Below are 20,581 nucleotides of genomic sequence, written 5' to 3'. Positions count from 1 at the left end.
ACAAAACCTCAATCCTGGGCTGTCCAACCCTGGGTTTACCATAAATAACTAGGAAAAATGTCCATACTTCAAGGGCCTTGGTCTGTCAAGTTAAGACTTGAAAGACAGTGGCACTACCTCTCTCCCACAAATCCCTATTGCCCAACATTATACAATGGTGAGTATTCCTTCCAGCTTCCATATTGCCCAAGGAATCATATTCAGCAAATCCACTCCCTATAGTAATTCCTGCCAACTTCTCCCTCTGCCATCTTCAAACAATTCTACGACACCATATCTTCCCTCTAAGGATGTTAAATAATCAAGCTGAAAACAACTGTATGGAACCGTCTAATAGATGGTCAGGTTATGATTTCCAAACTAAGAACGTGTAATTAAATGCTCAAAACCAAACCAGATGTTTAACCTAATTAGATTGCTTTATCACATCTTGTACCAAATCCAAACCTCTTAGCTCAAACTGGAACGTTGAAACCATTTAATAAATGGTTCAGTTATGGTTTCAAGATCAAGACCGTTTAGCTGAATGGTTTAACAGAAACCAAGCCATTTAACTTAAACTGAATTATTTAACATCTTTATCTCTCTCTAAGGTAAGTTCCCCAACCACCCCAACCCCCACCCCCCACCCAAAAATAATTAAGGGAAAGAAATCTCTTTCTCCCCTTCTGCCAACAATTCCAGAAAAATGGATGCTGGAAATCCCTATGTAGATTGATCTTCCTAAATTGGCAATAACAGATCTGTCAACAAAATAGAAATTGTTTGACCGATACAACTGCAATATTTAAGAACAATGGTTATTGTGGTTCTTTCTTCCTTTCTTGTTTTTCTCTCAGTTGTGCCTGTTGGTTGGTTTTGGTGATTTTCCAGTCTTTCCCATTGCCTTTTATGTCCCCAATTGTTTTTCATTTGAAGGAAATGCAGGAGAAAGAGAAAGATGTTTGTAACATTTTTTTCTCGTCTTCAAGTTATAAAACACCCCCCAAAAAAAAAATGAAAGAAAAAAGAAAAATAGAAAAAAAGAGCAGCTTTGCCCACCTTAATGGCTCTTTTCCTCTTCCCTGAACCCGTCAATGTTCCAACAAGTGCATTTACCAGGTCTTTTTTCATTGATTCATCACCGAGCTCATACACAATACTCATGCCTTGAGATGCAATATCTTGAGTGAGCTCATTTTGTTCTCCAAGGAGGTGTGAAAATGCTTCCTGCAAAACAAACACAAGGTCTGTAAACAATCTGTCTGGGAGTATTAAGAAACAAAATTATTCAGTCTATCTCGTCTTTCAAGAGTTAGTGCCAACATTGGCCTATAGCTAATTGAGTTGGCTTCAGGTTTTATAAACTTTGTCAGACGTAGACAGAAAGTCTTTTTCTTCTTCTAGCCAGATTTTTCTGCTTTTTGTCCAGTGGATCACATGGTTTTCAAGATTTAAAACTAAATATTGTCACCTGCAGATTCTGATTTAATAATAAAGACAAAAAAAACAAAAGAGACTAGTCAATGGGAAGGATGCTTTACATCAGTCAGACTTCAAATATATGAAAAGGATGAGAACAAATCCTTTTATTAAAAATAAAAATACAATAAAATAGAAACATATTCATTTGTCAAAAGACTAATATTCTTTTTTTTAAGATATTGCTGAAATCTTAATCTTGACTGATAAGCTGCTTCTGGTTAAATTCCTGGGTGAGCGTGTCCAGAAGACCCAAGGAACCCCGCTTTTTTTTATACGGGCAGCAACAAGAAAAGCATCCCAATAGGTCAGTAGGTATTTAGAAGGTTCTGTTTGCACGATCCTTTTTTCCACCGTCTTTTGTTTGAGTGGTGCTGAATCCATTTTCCACCGCCACCTGTTAGTTCACTGTCCTGCTTGCAAAGCCCCAGTCGCTGTGCTTGAAATAATATGAATTTACAAAGCGACCCTGTGTTAATGCTTCATACATAAAAAGATTACCATTCAGTAATGGAGGATGAAAATTCCAGTATTTCCCCCAGCAATAACTTGGAACCTTTGAAACAGGGCCTCTAACAATTACTTAGAATTCTGATCAGCTAGCTGGGCAAGATAAGGAGAAAATGATTTGCAGGCCTCTGTATCGTAAGTTCTTGGGGGTCAGTTCTAACAAGATCAAAAATGAAAAGAAGTTGTTCTCTACTCAGTTCTAAATCTACAATTTGCCAAGTTATTCTCTGAACTTATACAAAAGTCTCCATCTTAAAATGAAAAAATTGGACTTATAAAATATTTATGAACTGAAATTTACTGAAACAAAAACAATGAATAACATGATAATTACAAAGGGAAAAGAAACTGACAATAAGCACTTGGAGAAAGGTAAAAATAGAGTAAAGAATAGGTAACGTTCAATAAGTCAACCAACCGTATGTTTAACACACAATACACATGCTAAATTATGTATTAATTGGCCAGTGTTGACTAGCTGACTGACCATGCTCAAATAAGCATTGCTAATCCCTAATGAATATACTGAGGCATCCACACATTGGCAAAGAAAATGTTAGGCCTTTCTGGTACTAGAGTGAAAAATATTGTGTCTCCTTTACATAGATGCAGATACTTAACAAGAGAATAGGAATACCCGCCTTCCTACCGAACGTCACATTTCCTATCTAAATCGGTTTGATAAAAGTAAATAATGTAATAGACAAGCCTCTAACAGTTTCTATCCCCAAGATCCAGTAATTCCTCCCCTCCCCCGGCGGGACCACATTTACCAACGGAAAGAAGTGCACAGATTGGTAATTAAATTACCAAATCAAGCTAATACAGTCCAGAAGGAAAGCAGAATAGGTCCAATAACAAACCTGAATTTCAGGAAGCAGTTGTTGGATTTTCGGATGACGGCCACAATACATTGTGAGTGATAGGAGCCAGACGCTCCCAGCACAGCGCTCTTCTTTTCTGCTACTGTACAGAAGAACATCAAAAAGCTTTCTAGTAATTACATCTCTGACCATTGTACAGCAATCCTCCCTGGCTTTACTTTCTTCAGTGGGCGTGCGCCTTGATGGAAATGATGGCATCTCACCAGTCAGAAATCTTGACGACAGAGAAAGGGATGCAAAATCTGTTTTGAGAATCACGTCAGACGTCACAGGAACCCCACCCCACAAAAATGAAAGAGCCTCTCCAGCAGCAAATAGTATTTCTTCAACCTGAAAGATACATAACAGCATACATTAAGAGTTTGTTCTGTATATGGTTGTATGCAACATTGAAAAAATTATAAAATATTCAAAAAATGGCAAAAGTGGAGTAATTTACTACTGTTTCAAGTTGAGTAAGCTAGTGACAAATTTTCTAGAAGTTTAAGATGCTTATTAAGGCCAGTGTTTTCATCTGTTCAACCTATGACATCTGACGTCTGTCAGATGAAGTTGGATTACAGAATGACACTTCCGTTTGTAACTTGTATGTGGAGTAAAATATATGTGTCATTGGCATAGTACAATGCAATGAATTGGACCACACTGAGGGGAGCACTTAACAATAAAAGTTAATTTTCCTAGTGTCTGGGACTCTGAGTGTTACGTGGATTTTCACAAGCCCACATGTTTTTAATTGTTGAATAAAATGAAGAATAAGAACCATTCGTGTCTAAATTTTAGCGGAAATTTCAGAAACACCCCATGATATATGTCAAAAAGCATGAATGCCCAAGCATTATGCCAATCTGGCATAGACTAGCCAAAATGTCACTTGAAACAGCACAACTTGAGATTCCCTATCTAATAGGGATCCAATACAATACTTAACAAACACTAACTAAAATATGGCTTAAATAGCTGATCTCAGAAATAAACAGACTCCCAAATAGGAAACAACTCTAAAAGGTAAGATCCTCTCTAGATAAGGAATCTTATCTTATCCACAAGTAACTCAACATAACTTTAAAAGAACTATAACTCTAAAATTACTAACTCAAACAGAAAACCGAGAGTAGATACATGACCCTTGGATCGAGGAGATTCTATTAAGACCCATATTGTGCCCCAAAAGGGGCTTGAAAATGACCAAAATACCCCTGAGGTATTCGGACAGCTTTATGTGCCTGTTTTTGGGTCTGGTTTTTTGGCCTAATTTTTGGGGGTCCAACCTTGGTACATCACTCTGAAACTTGACCATCAACAGACCTCCCAACTAAACATCCAATGGCTATTTTTTCTAAAGACTAGCTGTGTAGGTCGACCATTAGGAAAAAAATGAGACCAATTTCTATCCATTGGGACTCAAGTCAATCCCACATTTTACCTATAAATAAAGGTCTTACTGACACTCTTACTCACAATTAATAAAACATTAATTAGCCTTTCATTATTGCTTCTCTCTGTCAAACCTTATCTCCCTAGAAGTCCAAATAACATGGAGTTAAATTGCTCTTTATTGAAAAGCTAGGTAAGAAGAAGTCTAGGTATCCTTCCTCAAGCATCATCAAGAGGAAGACGCAAGTTGAGGAGACTACTGATGCATTGGCAGCATTGCAACATCATTCATATCATTGTGCATCATCACCATTCACTCGATGGGCATTGTGTCAAACCCTTTTGATAGATAATGTCTTTATCATTCTTTACTCTTGTAATTGTTGATTATGCTAAGGCTCTAGCCTGGACTTAAAGTAAGGCACAAGGACTCTCTCATCCCTAAGAGATTGGATACTCTTGTCCGGGATCAAGATTCTGTACAGGTCCTCTTGTCTTAGCAAGATTGTAAGAGGTGTTGTTTCCCCACCTATTTACAGAAAGGGAATCACTAGTGGAATTCCTTCCAAGGTTAGAGTGGAAATTGAGTCAAACCACTATAAATCTTGCATTGCCTTGTCGGCTGTCTTATATTTATTCCTTTTGATTGAATTTAATTGAGGCAAGTTTTCTTCAAATAGGCAATTTTCACTAGTTCAACCTATTCAACCCCCCCCCCATCTCTCTCTATCTCTTCTCCTGTAGGTTGAATTTCATAAACACAATTGACACACTAGACATACAAAGCATAAGACACAAAAGGGATAAATAGTCGTAACATGGCCACAGTAAAAGGGGGGGATGGCCGTTGGAACTCTACAAAATAGGATGGCTGAAGAAAGGGGATTGAGGGTGAGAGAGCAAGAGACTTGGCAGGGGGATATGAGTTGGTATCACCACCAAGTCAACGAAAAACCTAGGAGCCTGCAACTGATTTATATTGGAGTTATGTTATGATCAAACTTTATTTGATACCATTTCCGAGAACATACAACATCCAACTTGGGTTAAAAAAAAAAACAGAATTATTTTGAGTTATCTATGTAAAGCAATGCAAGGATAGGTCTCCAAATGTCAAAAAAGGGTGCATAACAAGAACCAGCACAGGAAAATCTATTTCTGGGCCTCATAGTCAACGTTTGAGTTAACATAGAGAAAGTACCAAGTTTCAACCAAGATATGGTTGCAACTGAGACATTTTTGGTTTCTGGCCAGTAGAAACCAGTTTCAACGCTGAGTTCTCAATCCTCAAGTAAGAGAGGGACCTGAAGTCTCTTATTATTATACTAAATCTACCACACAAATGGAAACCGAAACATAATAGATACCAAAAAATTTAGCTAGAGTAACTTCACCATGCCCCCTCCCCCTTTTTTTATATATGATGAACACTCACCAAATAAAAGAAGCCTTCTTAAATAAGAGGCAACTCTTAGTTGCTACTAACATACTAAGAGACAACCACAAAAATGGAAACTGAAACATAATAAAAACTTAAATAAAGTTATGATGTAACTTGCAGCAACTCCCATCCGGCCAGATGAGCTCACAATATCAGCAACTAATCACTAATGTCTTGCAGCAATATCCCAAAGGCGGCCACATGGTCCCAGGAAATCAGCTGAAAATCTCCCAAAGCATGATAGCCGAGTGGCTAGAAAGGCTCTCCGTGAGCCTAAATGCTAAAGTTATAACCAACATATGGGTTAGACATGGGCCCGACTATAACTAATATCATAGTTTTTGCGCTTGAATATAAGCCTCTTAGGACGATGGCCTCTATTCCTCCCTGAATACACACTTAGCTCTTCATCAGAAGGGTCCTGGGTGAAATGAGCTCATTGGTTCTAACTTCAGCATTTTATGCACAAAAAGGCTGATATGGACGTAAATAATGAAACAAGAACTGTTACCCACCTTTGAACGGCAAAGACTGAAAATTAAATCAAGGACAACACGTATAACTGGGAACGATGTTTCTTTCATACAGATGTGTCCCAGAGAAAGTACAATTTTCTGGATAACTTTGATATCGTCACCAGAGAGCAGCTTCTCCAACCTTTCATGTAAAATCGTCAAAACCCCAGCTGCAGTTCGGAAAGAAGAAGGATTGAGCTTGCATATGCCTTACATATTACATAAATTAATAAAGATCTTCCTTGAATTCAGAAATTTCAAAATACAAAAAACAGATTACCTGAACCAGAATCAAGAACAAGCTCTGGCAATTGGCAACACAGTCCAATGTGACCTAGTGCTTGCATAGCAATGGAAGCCAATATGGAAGTCTCAGAATTAACCACATCTACAAGGCACTTAATTGTACGTTGAAGCAGCTCTTCTGATATCTGGAGTAAAGTGGGTCTTAGTATATTGTCCAATAAAAAAAGGGAAATTAAAAGTGAAAACCATATTCTATTGGCATGCAATCTGCATTTCTTGGTCCACAATATCTGTATACTACAGGAAGTGTATATCATTCCAGTCAATACCCCAGCTTTAACATGAAAATATAAATATGACAATTAGAAATTAGTACAGTGATGAAAATTATATAACAAGCCATGTCCATTTCTAAAAAGTGTAGCCACCATAGATACTCTTAATGTATCAGATCCAAGTTTGGACTACAATGTTCAATCTAGTCACACTCGAGCTGCTTTCACAAGATTGCTAGGAAATAAATTTAGATAGATAACATTAATTTCTCCAAGGGTTTAAACCGCAAAACTTTTTTGGAATCATCAAAATCTGGGAAATCACATAATAAACTCTTAAGAGTCACAGAATGCTAGTTATAAGTACAACTATAGGAATACACGAAAGCACAGATGGTTTTACAATCCCAAATCTAGTTTGTCAGTCCACTGCAATAGTTTATTCATAATGTCTAAGAATTGGCGGATGTCACGAGTTCCTGAGGCAGCCCAAAGTTCTGTTGATGCCATCTAGGATCCAGTAACCAACTACGTTAGGTAGGGAAAAGGAACTGATTGTTGTTGTCGTCAACGAATTGGCATAGGTACCTTAATTTATAGCATATAAAACCAAAATCATGAAAAAAGAATATCTGTTAATTTCCATTGACCTAATCTGACGCATACCAACTCACTTTTTCCCACACGGGAGAATGTTTTCCAATTTCTATAAGAATGTTAAAAAGGAATTTGCTACCATAAGTGAGTCAACTACAATTAACCTTACAATGGTCTCAATTTCACCATACAAAAGCTCAGAAGGGGAAGTCAGTTGACATAAGATCCAAGGGTAACTGAATCTCAAGTAACATCCTGAGCAGAGTTTAACATATGCAAATCTGGAATTTAAGACTACAGGAGGGTGCACAGGACTACCAAAGACAAAGAGGGAGGCAGGGTGTTTAGACATACTGATGGATACATGGAAGGGAATGGCATTAGATGGAAGGATAAGCAATTGAAATTCAGAATTAAATTTGACATATGGCCAAGATAAGCAATTCCCTGTAAATCCAACAGTAAGATTTGACACATCTCCACATGGCAGAGTCAATCCATGGTCACAATTAATTTTCCCAGATTAGCAAATAGTAAAGCAAAAGAACGAGTATTTATGGACTATATATGAAGGACAATACAGAATATCTTTTCTTGTAATATTGTAAAACAGTAATACCAGCTGATGTCATCATATATATCCATTAGGTAGTCTCCCAAATATGTTGAAACAGTTGTATTATTATATGCAAAAGATACAAAATATGACCACCATGAATTCTCAGTAGTTTGAAAATTTTCCATTCATAAATGCACAAGCAAAGATGCAATACATTTTATTCTCTGCTAATATGTATGAAGCCATCAATAATGATAACAGCAAGAAGAGAAGAAGCCCACACTGTAGCTGTCAACCTAAAGGCTTTGTTAGCCAAATTGGAAAGGACAGCAGCCAAAATCTCATCATAGGAGGAAATAGCTAGTGATGGACTAATGACATAACTAGGAAATGGGAACGAATTTAATGAACAAACATCACAAGGTGATGGGCAAAAATGTTTGAGAACTAGAAGATTATATCAAATTTGTTGCCGTCAACACTTTGGAGGGAGAAGTCATCTCTGGCAATGAACATATGGTTGGAGTTGGCATTTGACCAAGTCTGCAGGAACCCATTTAAGTAGCAGCAAAGTTGGAAGCAACTAGCTCCACCCATTCGATTCTAGCTTTCTACCACAAAACAAAACTTCCCTCTTGGCCAATCAGGGAGATGAGATCCAAGGAGTTTGTTTTCTCCTCTTCTGCAAGAGAGGGTCTATGGATGTCTGATTGGAGATTAACAGATATATCCAGGGTCAGACCCCCCCCCCCCCCAAAAAAAAAAAGAAGGGCCCAAGCCCAACTATGAATCAGGGAGGCCGAATCCATCCCAGGGGTAGAATGGTCAATTCCTACCCCTTGATTGAGCTACAAGGAAGACCAAAACCCAGTACTTTAGTTTATTTAGAAGCTAAAAAACAAGTCATTTCTTTTGAAGTTTCAATTGGAAAGAGTCATTTAAGTTGTGTTAATTTAGGAAAGCATTGTTTCCTTTTTAAGAAGTCCTACTTTTAAGGATAACTTAAATTAGGAAGAGTTATTTCCATTTCAGGTCCAGTTTGTTTGTAATCTTAAGTTATTTAATTAGCATTAGGTGACTTAAGTAAGATCTCAGATCCAAGGGCTGAGATTGCGTAGTAATACATTTTTCAGAGTCCAAGTTAAGTTGTGGTGGGACCCTAATAGTCAGAGTAACCCAATTATGAGTCTTAAGTCCTTTGTTTCAGGCTATAAATAGCTTTCGAACGTAAGCTGTTTCAGATTTGATTGATTGAATGAATCGAGTTTTGAGACTAGACTGGTATAGTCGTGGGCTTCCTGGGAGGGTGACCTGCGGCTGGGTTAGAAGCTTTTGTCTTCTTCAATTCTGAGATTCCAGCACCGTCTTCAAGCATTCTCCTGCAACTCCAGCCAAGCATCCATTCACAAGTAAGTTCAAACCATCCCCAACCGCTTGCCCAACATCCCCAGCCCTTTCCCTCAGTTTCAGCCCAACCCTTGCCCTCCCAAAGCAGCCACAAGACATCTTCTTCTTCCCCACATTTTCAGTCCTAACCCCACTAGGATTCCCTAAACACCAGCCCCAAAACCACCCATTATACCCTCTTTAGGATCGCCCAAGCCTGCTGAACCAAGATCTAACCTCAATTTGCCCAAACCAGCCTTATTTCTTGATTTTTGAAACTTTCTGCACTTCATCTTCTTCCTTGAGCAGTTGCAGAATTTTTGAACATCAGAAAATTCTCAAACCTTCATACCTCAGCCCCTACCTCCTCTAAACAGTCCCTAAACTAAAGAACAGAGATATAACCAACCCTGAACTCCAGGATACCTCCCCATACCCCAACCCTAACCCTAGCCGAATTCTAGTTAACCTAGGGTTTGAGTATCGAATCTGAAATTTGAAATCTCATACAATTTCAGATCTGAAATAACAAAACCAGCAGCCTTGTAACCCTTATTCTGCTTTACCTGAAACACCCTATACACATTAATTGTGTGCTGGTTCCACATTAGAAGATCCTGAAGATTAACCCTAAACTTGGGTATACATCATCAACTTGATGGGTTTGCTCCCTGGAGCATTTCTCCCAGAGAGTGCCCATTGAACTATGAAAATTTGCCACGTGTAACATACCAATCCAACGGTTAGGGTGAATTCTTTTTTTTTCCCCTTAACTAAAACGCATTCCCTGTGAAAACCCTGCTCCTCTCCCAAACAATCAAAACAGATCTAGGTTCAGCATTTCAATATTTATATTATACCTGTAGTGCTAGGCCTCAAAACAGTGACCAATCCAGTAAAAATCCAATAATTCCAATAAGAAGGTAGAGATGATTTCTAGATACAAAAAAAACCATGTTTGGTGAGGGTAGAAGAACTTGGGAGGTGAAGGCATGTCTAATAACCTTTCGTTAATAAGGCCAAGAAATTACGGGTAGTTGTCGTTTCTACTTTCTATGGCAAGAAAAACAACAGTTTTATGGATGAAGAATCCAGTGAAAAAACTGTTGTCGGAGTTGGTAGAGAAGAGCGGAAAATTAGCAGTCAGTCTCGATCATGAACAAAGATTGCATAGGCCAGCATGAAGATTCTTTTATGGATTTTACTTTATTTTTTATCCTTCTCTGACACAAAATCCAAAATATCTCTATACATCATTCCATACATCAAACTTCTCATGTCTGGTTTGCTCTTCTTTTTTTTGGGGTGAAGAAATTGAGAAAAGCAAATGTAAACCTGAGAAACCGTTGGATTCCAAAGAAAAGCAAATTTAAGAATCTTCACTTAAGAAAACTGCAGAGTTCGAGATTTTTAAAGATCCTAAGTGAAGAAGATAAGTAGATCTCTAAAATCTGAATTCAATTTCCCTTCCTCTTCTTAGGGCTTGAAGAAGATCTTGGAGATATGAAGAAGAGGAGGGAACAAAAAGAAAGGACTTTCAGATCATGATTGAAGTCAAGTTTCCATAGGGAATGGATTTTAGTTAAGAAAAAATAAGAATTACACTGCAACCATTGGACTGGTATGTTACATGTGGCAAATTTTCACAGTTCACTAAGCACTCCCTAGGAGATATGCTCCATGGAGAGAAGCCGATTTCTAACCAGATGGCTGCCACCTTCACTCTACAGGACTAGAGCACACGAGATGTTCCCAAAGTAGGAAGGGTTTCCAAAATTCCAACTTGACAATGCATAGATAGCACTGTATTTTCTCACAGAACGTCTAGGTAGTAGCACTATTCAAGGCTAGGTCTTAAGCACAGTTCCAACTTCCAGTCGGGTTAGTTCCAAATTGTCTTGCCCGAAAGCATGCATTGGCCATTAGTTTTGGGGACCATAATTAGGACATAAGAAAGTGTACTACAACCTATTTTAGGCCCTAAAAATCGTGCAAATCTTAGGGGTTTTTTTTTTTTTTTAAATCACATCTAAAGTTTTAGTTGGGCTTCAAACCCTAGGTTGGTACTCATAGTTCAAGGATTTCTGAGATTCCAAATTCAACAATTACTAATGTCTCATATATCATAGAAGCAAACATAAAAACATTTACCATGATATACAAAAAAAGAAAGTAAAGCCTATTTTGATCCAATAAAAAGAGTTTAAAAAATAATAATAATAAATAGCTAATATATAAAAAGTCAAACCCTCATTTAAGAAAAATAAAATTGAATATTTAGTTGTTCGGCCTATGTTTAACCTTCAGTTTCTAGGTTCTTTAAAGGCCTTTTTGGCATAAATTTTCATTCTCTATTTTGCCAATTTTTAAAAGGAATCAAAACATCTGTCAAGGAGGGGTTCTATAATGAAAAGTAACTTTGGTATATCAAAATGAAAAATTGTAACCCAAACCGTAGAAATAAATACAAGTTTACCTTTTCTTCTTCCTTCCTTCTTCCCCAAAACCAGAAATGGGAAGCATTGGTTTGTTCACTACTCTAGCGACTCTCGATTCTAGAGGATGAACACTACTGTTGTGTGCTCACAGCACAATATGGTAACCGCAGCGTCACAAACATCAGATAGGGAAGACAAGTGAAAATGGAGGTCAATTCCACAAACACCATGAAGGGTATGTGAATCTGCTAATAAGGTACTTGAGTTCTCAATGATCATCTCGATTCTTGATTCGTCCTTTTTTATTTTCTTGTTTCTGAAGAAGAAGAAATGACCGGGAAGAATATCGTGGTTATATAGGTACGTGTACCTGGCAGCGGCAAGTCCACCTTCTGGATCACATGCATCTCTGTGAGAGAGAGAGACAGAGACAGAGACAGAGAGACCTGAAGAAAATTGCAGAAATCTCTGCAAATCTTGAGAAGCTTCAAGCAGGAGAAACCATGAACAGAGACGTAGAGTTATGAGAATAGATCTGCAGGGTTTTGGAATGCTGAAAAGGAGCACAGATAGGGTTTTCATAAAGAGAATGTACTTTGAATATTATACCCTCCATTTGAATTGCGTCTTCAAGTGATCTGGTGCAAAAACCAGTAGATAGAGTTTTTGGCCCATAATCCATAGTAAATTAAAGTATATCATGGATTACAGAGTTTTTTCTATTTTTTTAAACGGAATTATTAAGATTATGGTAGATACCAAAGACACGAAAATAAAAAATAACGGGAAACTGAGAATAGAAATTGATACTAGAAAGGCACTAAAATTTTCATATACCTTATTGTCACTGAACATAAGTGAAAAAAACCATGAGCTGAAAAATAATCTTTTTCTTAGGATTCTAAAAATCTATTTCCATTTAAAGCGGCTTCAATCAGTATTCACACAACAAATGAAATTGACCAAATGGATAAATTCTATAAATGGCCAGCCCCCAATCCAAGAACAAATATTTGAATATTTGATTGTATGGGGAGTTAAAACTTCAAATGGTAGGGTTTGTCTAAAATATAAAAATTTCATAATATCTTATAATGATTGAACATCAGTAAAAACCAAATAAGTGGCAAAATAATCTTTCTTTTATGTCTAAAAATTCTAAATCTACCCAAAGCAGTTTTAAACAGCTCTAGTATGCACCAAATAAAATTTGACTAGTTCATTATCTTCCAATTTAACAAATTTGTTGAACATTATTTGGGTGCATGAATGTTGTTTAAAGTCGCTCTACATGGAAATAAACTTTTAGACACCAAAACCTATGATTATTTTGCCATTTCTTTTTAATAATGTTCATTATACTAAGATTATAAAATTTTTATATCGGAGAAAAACCTCAGCAATTAGAAGTTGAAAATTTCACGTACTGTGTAAAGTCCAATTTTTGTTATTGAACTAAAGGTTGACTTTTTCTCCTCATGGAATTTTATTGTTTGAACTTTTTTAATGCAGAAAAGTCACATTTTGGCTTACTTTATTGGAAATAAGCCTTGAATGGGGTTACATGTGCATCCCGCCAGCCTTAGGATCCATGTGTTTCTTTGTGATGGACCACTTTGATGGACTAAAATGTGGGTACATAGAGGGCGTACCGAACTAATATATACTGGCTTATTCCTAAGTTATTTAGTGTAATAAATTTTACTATCCAGGTGGTATTAATCGGTCTTTTTGTTTTCCAAGTAAAGTAATTACCCTTGCTTAGATGTAGTTTGTATGTCTTGGGAACAGCTTGCAAGGTTTTGGGGAGAGGATATTTTTTTCGAATTTTTTACTTTTTATCAACGTATGGAAATACTGGCTTATTTCTAAAAGTCTCTTTATAACTACCGTGCTATTTCAAGATTTCCATCTTCATATAATTCAAACTCTGGCATCTCTTGAATGCAACCATGAATTCAAAAAGAAAATTGCTCTCATTTGAGTTTTACTTGTGTATCTCAGCATATACATCCAAAATTGGATCACTTTTGGTGGACCTAGGTGGGCTTTAGTGGATCTCTAGCTGTCAATCTATCTTTTAGTTTTTCTTTATCTTCTTCTTTTAATTTCAACCACATCTATCACCATTCTCACCATCTTCCACCTCCCTCCATACAGGCTTTCATAACCTGACCCTCCACCAAAATTAAAAACCCATCAACAGCCTCTAAAGTCTTATTAATCCGCCTTTCTTTGGTACTATCTGATCTTGATGTAGTTGCTTCTAGTCTTCTTCCAGAATCAATCTTGGCTTGCTCACCCTCTAGCAATCATCTCCTATTGTACCCAAATAGGGTGTAGCTTATGAATAAACATTATCTTAAGTGATAAACAATGTCTGGCATAAGTAAGGTGACGTGAGACAAAAATCTGATTGAGATTGAGTAGTTAGACCAAAATTTAGGCCTATATTTTATATTACAGTTGTAGTGTCAACTTGGTAGCTGCCAAAACCAAGACAAACAACATGCAGATTTCATGAGACAAATGAAAGGTGACAAGAACGTGAGTCCTTAAGGACAGCATATGGTTAAAGCTTTCACTGCGATCGATGTGCAGTTACTCTAATTTTCATGATTTCATCAACAGGGAAATTTGAAGGTTCAATGGCTAGAAACTGAAGTAGAAGGCTGGCTGAATTATGAATGAATTTTGGAAGGAAACAATAGAGGAAAAGGCATTCATTTTAACTAGCTCTTCCTTCTTCAATAAAGGCAAAAGTGTCCATATGAAAAGGGTTAAAAATCAGGTCAGAGGTTTCTGGTTTTCTGTTTAATTATTCTTCATGTTTTAGTTAAGGTAATTTCTGTTTCTCATTGATTCAATTCACTTCTCAAATCTGATTGTATTCTACAAACTACTAAAATTTCAGATCTTGGTTTTCGTTCTGATTTCTCAACAGTCCTAATCTAAATGGGATTCTTCTGGAGCCATGTTACCAATAGAATTAGTTCACAACTTCAGATCCAACCATCTGATTTCAATTTTATTCCGGTGCTATCCTTAGACCACTGAAGTGTCCTCTCGACATTTCCACCACCAGAATTGTTGACTTCTACTTATTGGATGTTTTCTAAATCTGGTATCTCATAGGATTTTAATTTGTGATTAAGCTGAATATTGATGACAGTTCTTTTGGCAATCCAGAGCTTTACAAACTATCCAGAACATCTCTTCCATGGAAAATGCAACAAATGCAATCAGACAATTCTATAACCAACAAATTGGCTAAGCCAAGGGTTATAACAGGTCACTGTATTTCGGCCCCCGTCTTGTTGATGGTTCTCATTTGTAGTTCCATCAAAACCGGTGTAAGCCAGTACGATAGTTGTCAAGGCATTGCTTAGGCCAACTTGGCTAGCTTAGACACTGACAATGATGCTTGGCACTGCCATAGTTGTTGTTTGTTCCCATCTTTCTTTTTTCAATAATTTATCATGGTAAAGATAAAAAAAGATCAATGATGACACAAAAACCCAATGGTAAAACAAGCAGGCAATTCTGTTTGTCCATTTTTTTAATGAGAAAAGTGATAATTGGCGTAAGAGAAAAGGGTTTCTAGAAAGAGAGTCTTACAGGCTCGGTTCCTGACACATATTCTGCAGTAACATATCCTATCGTACTCAATACACCATGATGACTTTCAAACCTGGAAAGGAATAAATCATTGAAATATGCAAATACAAGCAATAAAAATATCAAGCCCAAATCAAGGAAGCTCAAAAGTTAAAACCCTTCAAGTAGCAACATCCAGTCATTCATACCTCAAATTATGTGTTTTACTGATGGAAGAAACAAGTTCAGAGATAAGAGCATATGCTTCTGAAGTAGAAAGAGCAGAGCAAGCTATTCCAAGTAAGCGTGCTGCAGATTCACGTGTTTCAAAGTCCAAATGCCCTAATAGTTGCTTTAACCACAAAACTTTCCCCGCATAACGTGAAGATATCATCTTTGGAGGGGAATGGGACGAACAAATCAGATAAAGAACAATTAAAAGAGGGAAAGTGAATAATATTATCAGTAAATAAATAAAGCACTAAAGGAAAGATGCATTAATAATTAGCAAATTAACCTCATGCACATGAGATCCAATAGCAATTAATCCCTTTAAGGCTGTAGCATGCAATTCAACTGAACCTTCATATACCATAGCATATTCTAGCAACACACATATTCTCTCCATTGAGGGGTTAAACTCCGACATTCCCCCAACATTGCCATAATGTTCAAAACCTGCCTCATAGGACTTCAGCAAAAACTTAATCATAGCCACATACATTTTTGATGGAAAAATAAGGGCTTGCTCTGCCATCCCTGTGGAATCCAACAACTTGGGCTGCTGTTTGCAAATAAAATCAAGCATCTCCCCAAGATCAGGGTATTTAATGTCACAATTCTTGCTCATGGTTTTCTCTTCACCTTCTGTTGGGAAGAGACCTTGAAGAGCCATTTCCCTACAAAGAATAAGGCCATTGTGTTCATCTGTCAATATACTACACAAGAAAATCCATGTGGCATCACAACCCGACTAGGCTGCAGAGAATATGTAAAACAGTATAAATGTAAAAATTGACCAAACAAAATGGCAAACAACTATTTTTATGGATAATAACAATTACAATAGAATAAATTGGCAGCAGCAAAAACAGAGGAGTAGCTTCAACTAACAAGATAAGATATTAAAAATATATATTATAATAATAATAATAGTATAATACAACAACAACAACAACAACAAAAAGCGTTGTCCCAACTAAACGGGCCAAGTATATCAATTATTGCCTTCCAATCAGTTTTGTTTGAGGCCATACCAGATACAAGACCTAATCTATGCATATCCTTTCTCAACACTTCTCTTAAGGTTATCACAGGTCTTCCCTAGTTCTTTAATTCCTTCAATCTAAATTAAATCGCTTTTCCATTTAGGGGCATTTACAGGCCCTTTATGAACGTTGTCGTGCCACCTCAAATGACTTTCTCGTAGCTTATCATTTACTGGAGCTACTCCTGACCAGCTCTACTAAGAAGGGTAAGGACCACGGGAACCTGGCCAATCTCATGATGCCCTAGAGTATAATACTCCCCACAAAATATTTGGTTCACAGACCTTGACTAGCTGAGTTATCTGCCAATGAATTGGACGATCTAGGTCTTCGAAAGAACGTGATATCAGTTGACAAATTGAATCACTTATGCCTTGAATTTTCTTTACATTGGGACTTTCCCTAACTTTAGGGGCTTTGACTACAAAAAACAGAGGAAGGAGGACAAAATATACCGAGATACCTTACATCCACTAAAGAATTTAAAAAATGATGTTGAACTACCTTATATCCAGTTTGGAATCTGCTGTCCCAAGCATACAAATGAATCGACTTGGACAATGGTTCATATCAAACAAAGATGTTGCCCACCTAACAGCACAAAAGCGTACTTCACTTTGTTCCTTGCAACCAAAAAGACAATTAATCTTCATTAATGAAAGCTTCCAACAATGACAAGACAAGAATGTATATTGATTAAAAACTCCCCAACTATTTCGCTGTGTAGATCAGATAAATTGAACAATAGAACAATAAAGAATCTCAATTTATTAATGTAATTACCACTTGAGAATTTCTTAGCAGAAGTGCCTCCAGATCCTTCAAGACCGCCGATGGAGCTCCCTATAACAGAAAGGCAAACACTCAGATACAATAGCAAACGTAAAAAGAAGGTTACAGTATGCTGATAATAGTAATTACAAAGAGCTTTCAGCGACGAGGGAATCCTTCCTAAGAATTGACGGAGACAATGTGGGCCTTGTGGCTAGGCTAGCATTATCCTACTTGAAGCCTAGCTCAACTCATAAAAACCAAACCGTATCTTGTTTACAGTAAATAGCTTTTCAGGTAGCAGCTTCCGTTAAATAGCTTTAAAGAAACACAAAACCAACTTCCCAAAAAATAATTATTCCAGGTCCTCTGATGATAGCATATACATAACATTTTCATGCCAATAATGCAGCGAAAGAATGACAGTGTACATAAATTATGAATGTGAACAACATACCTTGTAAGCTGCAGCAAGGGAATTGGTCGCTTCTTGAATGGTGAGACGTAGAAACGGATCCTCCATTTTCAAAGCATCAAAAAGGCGGACAGCCATGTCAATCTTATCTCTGAGAGAAAGAGAAGGGAAGAGCATATATAGTGGAAAAATTCGCTTTTCAATACAATACAGAGAACTAAGCTAGCAAAGAGAAACAGAGGAAGGGTAGAAGACCTGAAAAGTTGAGGCATGCGCTGCGCTATCATGCCAATTGCTTGAAAGGCAAAGGACTTGGCATCCCTGGAAGTAGCATCTGAAAAGTGGTAAAAGAAATATCCAGTTACATAATTATCTTTCAAATTATCTTCCAATTTCCTTTATTATAATCACTAATTACATATTCTTTCTTTTTTCAAGTAATTTACCCAGATTTCCATTCTGTACAATTAATTCTCTCCGATACCAAGTGAGTGAAAACTTTGGTACCATATTTGACCAATCAATAGGAAAGATGAAAGCAAACCATACAGAATGAGGTACTGAGCACAAAGAATTATGACAAAAAAACAATATTCACCTGATTCTGTAATCGAATAACCATCTAGAGACCTCAAGATTCCATTCAATATAACAGGACCCATAAGTTTCAGCTGGTCTATTTCTGCCTGCATGAAAGATAAAAGATAACATAACTGCAACAGTATGCAGGCAAAATAAAAAAATACATATTAAATTAAATCAGTGATTGTGGTTGAAGTTAGGTTTGAAAGATGTCAATGCAAGTGTTAAAGCATAAATAAAGCATTATGAAAAGGGGCTACTGCTGTAAAAAAATATGGGCTTAATAAATTACAGGAATGAAAGTGTTCGGGGGGAGAGGGAAAAGACTCTGCCAGATGTTAAAAGGGGAGAGAGAGGATCCATGGCCTGTAGTTTGTATAGTAACACCTATTGATCATATTAAATAAAAATGCAAATACTTCATTAGATAAAATATACTTAAATAACAGTATTTCAACAACATGCTTGATATCAATTTAAGTCAAAATGCCCAGCAGTATTTCACCTGCACATCCCCAAAGGTTTAATTCAAGTCAAAAACACCGATCAGTTTCAGCAAATTTTGCAGGCCCCTTACCTTTCCAAAATGTTAACAAATGTACCACCATAGAACAAAATTCCATCGAAACTTGCGAAATTTCCACCGAAATTTCCCATTTTGGAAAATGTGAAACGAAACTCATGAGGACAGAAAAAAAAGACCTCAGTTTCGATCGAAACTGTCAAAATTTTGTTGAAACTTCTCGAAACCTGTCGAAACTTGGTTCAACCCAGTTGGACCAGCTGGTTCATGAGGAAAAAATTCCCAAATTTTGTGGGAAACTTGGGAAATTTCGTGGAAACTTGGGAAATTTTGTGGAAACTTGGAAATTTCGTGGAAACCTAGAAAATCTCGTGGAAACTTGGGACTTTTTCCTGTAAATTTTGTAGCCTTCCCAAATTTTTAATTTTTTTGTTTATTTCATGTTTCCCCAAATACCCACGACAAATACCCCCTCCATCAGGACTTCCCTATCCAATGTGCATATTCCCTCAGGTTGGTTATCTTAAGCATATTGATGACCAGACTCATAAAGTTACAGTTATCGATTAACTTGACAACCATAGGCATAAAATGTCAAAGGATGTCTATATTCGTTGGTTGGAGGAGATGATGTTACAAGCATAGTACTACTCAGATCATAGGATTAATCCACTCTCGGTACTCCTCTTAACACTAAGTTGTATTTTCCTTTTATTGTCAACTATTTTGAAGTTAGAAATTATATATTGAATGTTATATGCTTAAGTAGTTAAGTTTATAATGAACTTTTTGGACAACTCTACATTGATGTTATGTACATTGAATGACATATCTACATTGATTTTTTTAGCAAAATACAACAAATGTATTCTTTATACTCTAATTAGCTTAAATACAGGATTCCACCCTAAAATACTCTCTAAAACCTGTCGAAACTTGATGTTGAAACTTGTACGGAAAAGTCCTCAGTTTCCTCGAAATTTCCCAAGTTTCCACCTAAGTTTTCCATTTTCACCCAGTCGAAACTTGAGTTTCCCTCGAATTTTTTACCATGTGTACCACTGATGTTAGTTGTTCCTATTAGTATCTACAGGGAGAAGTTGTAACATATTTTATGACCAACATTCCCTAGATAGGGAAGAATGGCACCATTGCTTTTTTCTTCTTACCTACAACCCAAACCCTATCTAAATTCCAAGCAGTGCTAGACCAAGCTGTGTCCAAAGAATTTTTTTTCCCAACCTCCAGCTGTCTTTCTCCTCATCATCATCATCATCTTCTTCTTCTAACTCTTCTCTCTATAAAAACCTAAAGTCAAGTATTCATCATCTCCACTGTTTACGGCAAAGGATCGAACCTCCCATTTCCTATTCTTCTTACACCTTTTTTCCAAATCCTACCATTCTCTTTCTTTCATCCTGAAACCCTCATCCCGTCATCACCAAGAATTCTCCATCTCTCCCATCATACCAAACCATATTAACCTCATCTTTTAGGATCCATTGTCTTTCCTGTTCCACCCAAGGTATTTGGTCGCACTGTATTTACCAACAATCATCTCATTAAGGGCAACCTTGATCCAAAAGGACTTCACTACATTTTTTTATCTGCTACTGCTACCCCAGAGGCTACATTTGTCATCACCCTACTTTATAAAAGACATTTTTTTGGGTGAATGCTTCACAAAAGACATTTGATACAACAGATGCGGTGCATGTTTCCTTCTACTCAACTAA

The 20,581-nt window shown here is 36.9% G+C and overlaps 1 protein-coding gene across 2 annotated transcripts in view; it reads right to left on the bottom strand.

The window, feature by feature from the left end:
- Positions 1-20,581, bottom strand: part of LOC149020823 (ARM repeat superfamily protein) — a 59,885-nt gene that overhangs the window by 22,461 nt on the left and 16,843 nt on the right. For both annotated transcript variants that reach the window (XM_089149032.1, XM_089149033.1), the window contains 12 exons: positions 18,339-18,426; positions 17,996-18,074; positions 17,783-17,891; positions 17,338-17,397; positions 17,059-17,177; positions 15,804-16,185; positions 15,496-15,680; positions 15,308-15,380; positions 6,469-6,619; positions 6,189-6,358; positions 2,835-3,185; positions 1,042-1,209 (listed from right to left, as the gene is read on the bottom strand). In XM_089149032.1, coding sequence (XP_089005158.1) covers positions 1,042-1,209; positions 2,835-3,185; positions 6,189-6,358; positions 6,469-6,619; positions 15,308-15,380; positions 15,496-15,680; positions 15,804-16,185; positions 17,059-17,177; positions 17,338-17,397; positions 17,783-17,891; positions 17,996-18,074; positions 18,339-18,426 — 1,935 coding nt within the window. The remainder of the gene's footprint in view (positions 1-1,041; positions 1,210-2,834; positions 3,186-6,188; positions 6,359-6,468; positions 6,620-15,307; positions 15,381-15,495; positions 15,681-15,803; positions 16,186-17,058; positions 17,178-17,337; positions 17,398-17,782; positions 17,892-17,995; positions 18,075-18,338; positions 18,427-20,581) is intronic.

The sequence above is a fragment of the Hakea prostrata genome, chromosome 3, assembly GCF_041222555.1.
Source record: "Hakea prostrata isolate BN-2017 chromosome 3, UWA_Hpros_2, whole genome shotgun sequence".
Classification (NCBI taxonomy): domain Eukaryota; kingdom Viridiplantae; phylum Streptophyta; class Magnoliopsida; order Proteales; family Proteaceae; genus Hakea; species Hakea prostrata.
This window is presented reverse-complemented; position numbering and strand designations above follow the sequence as displayed.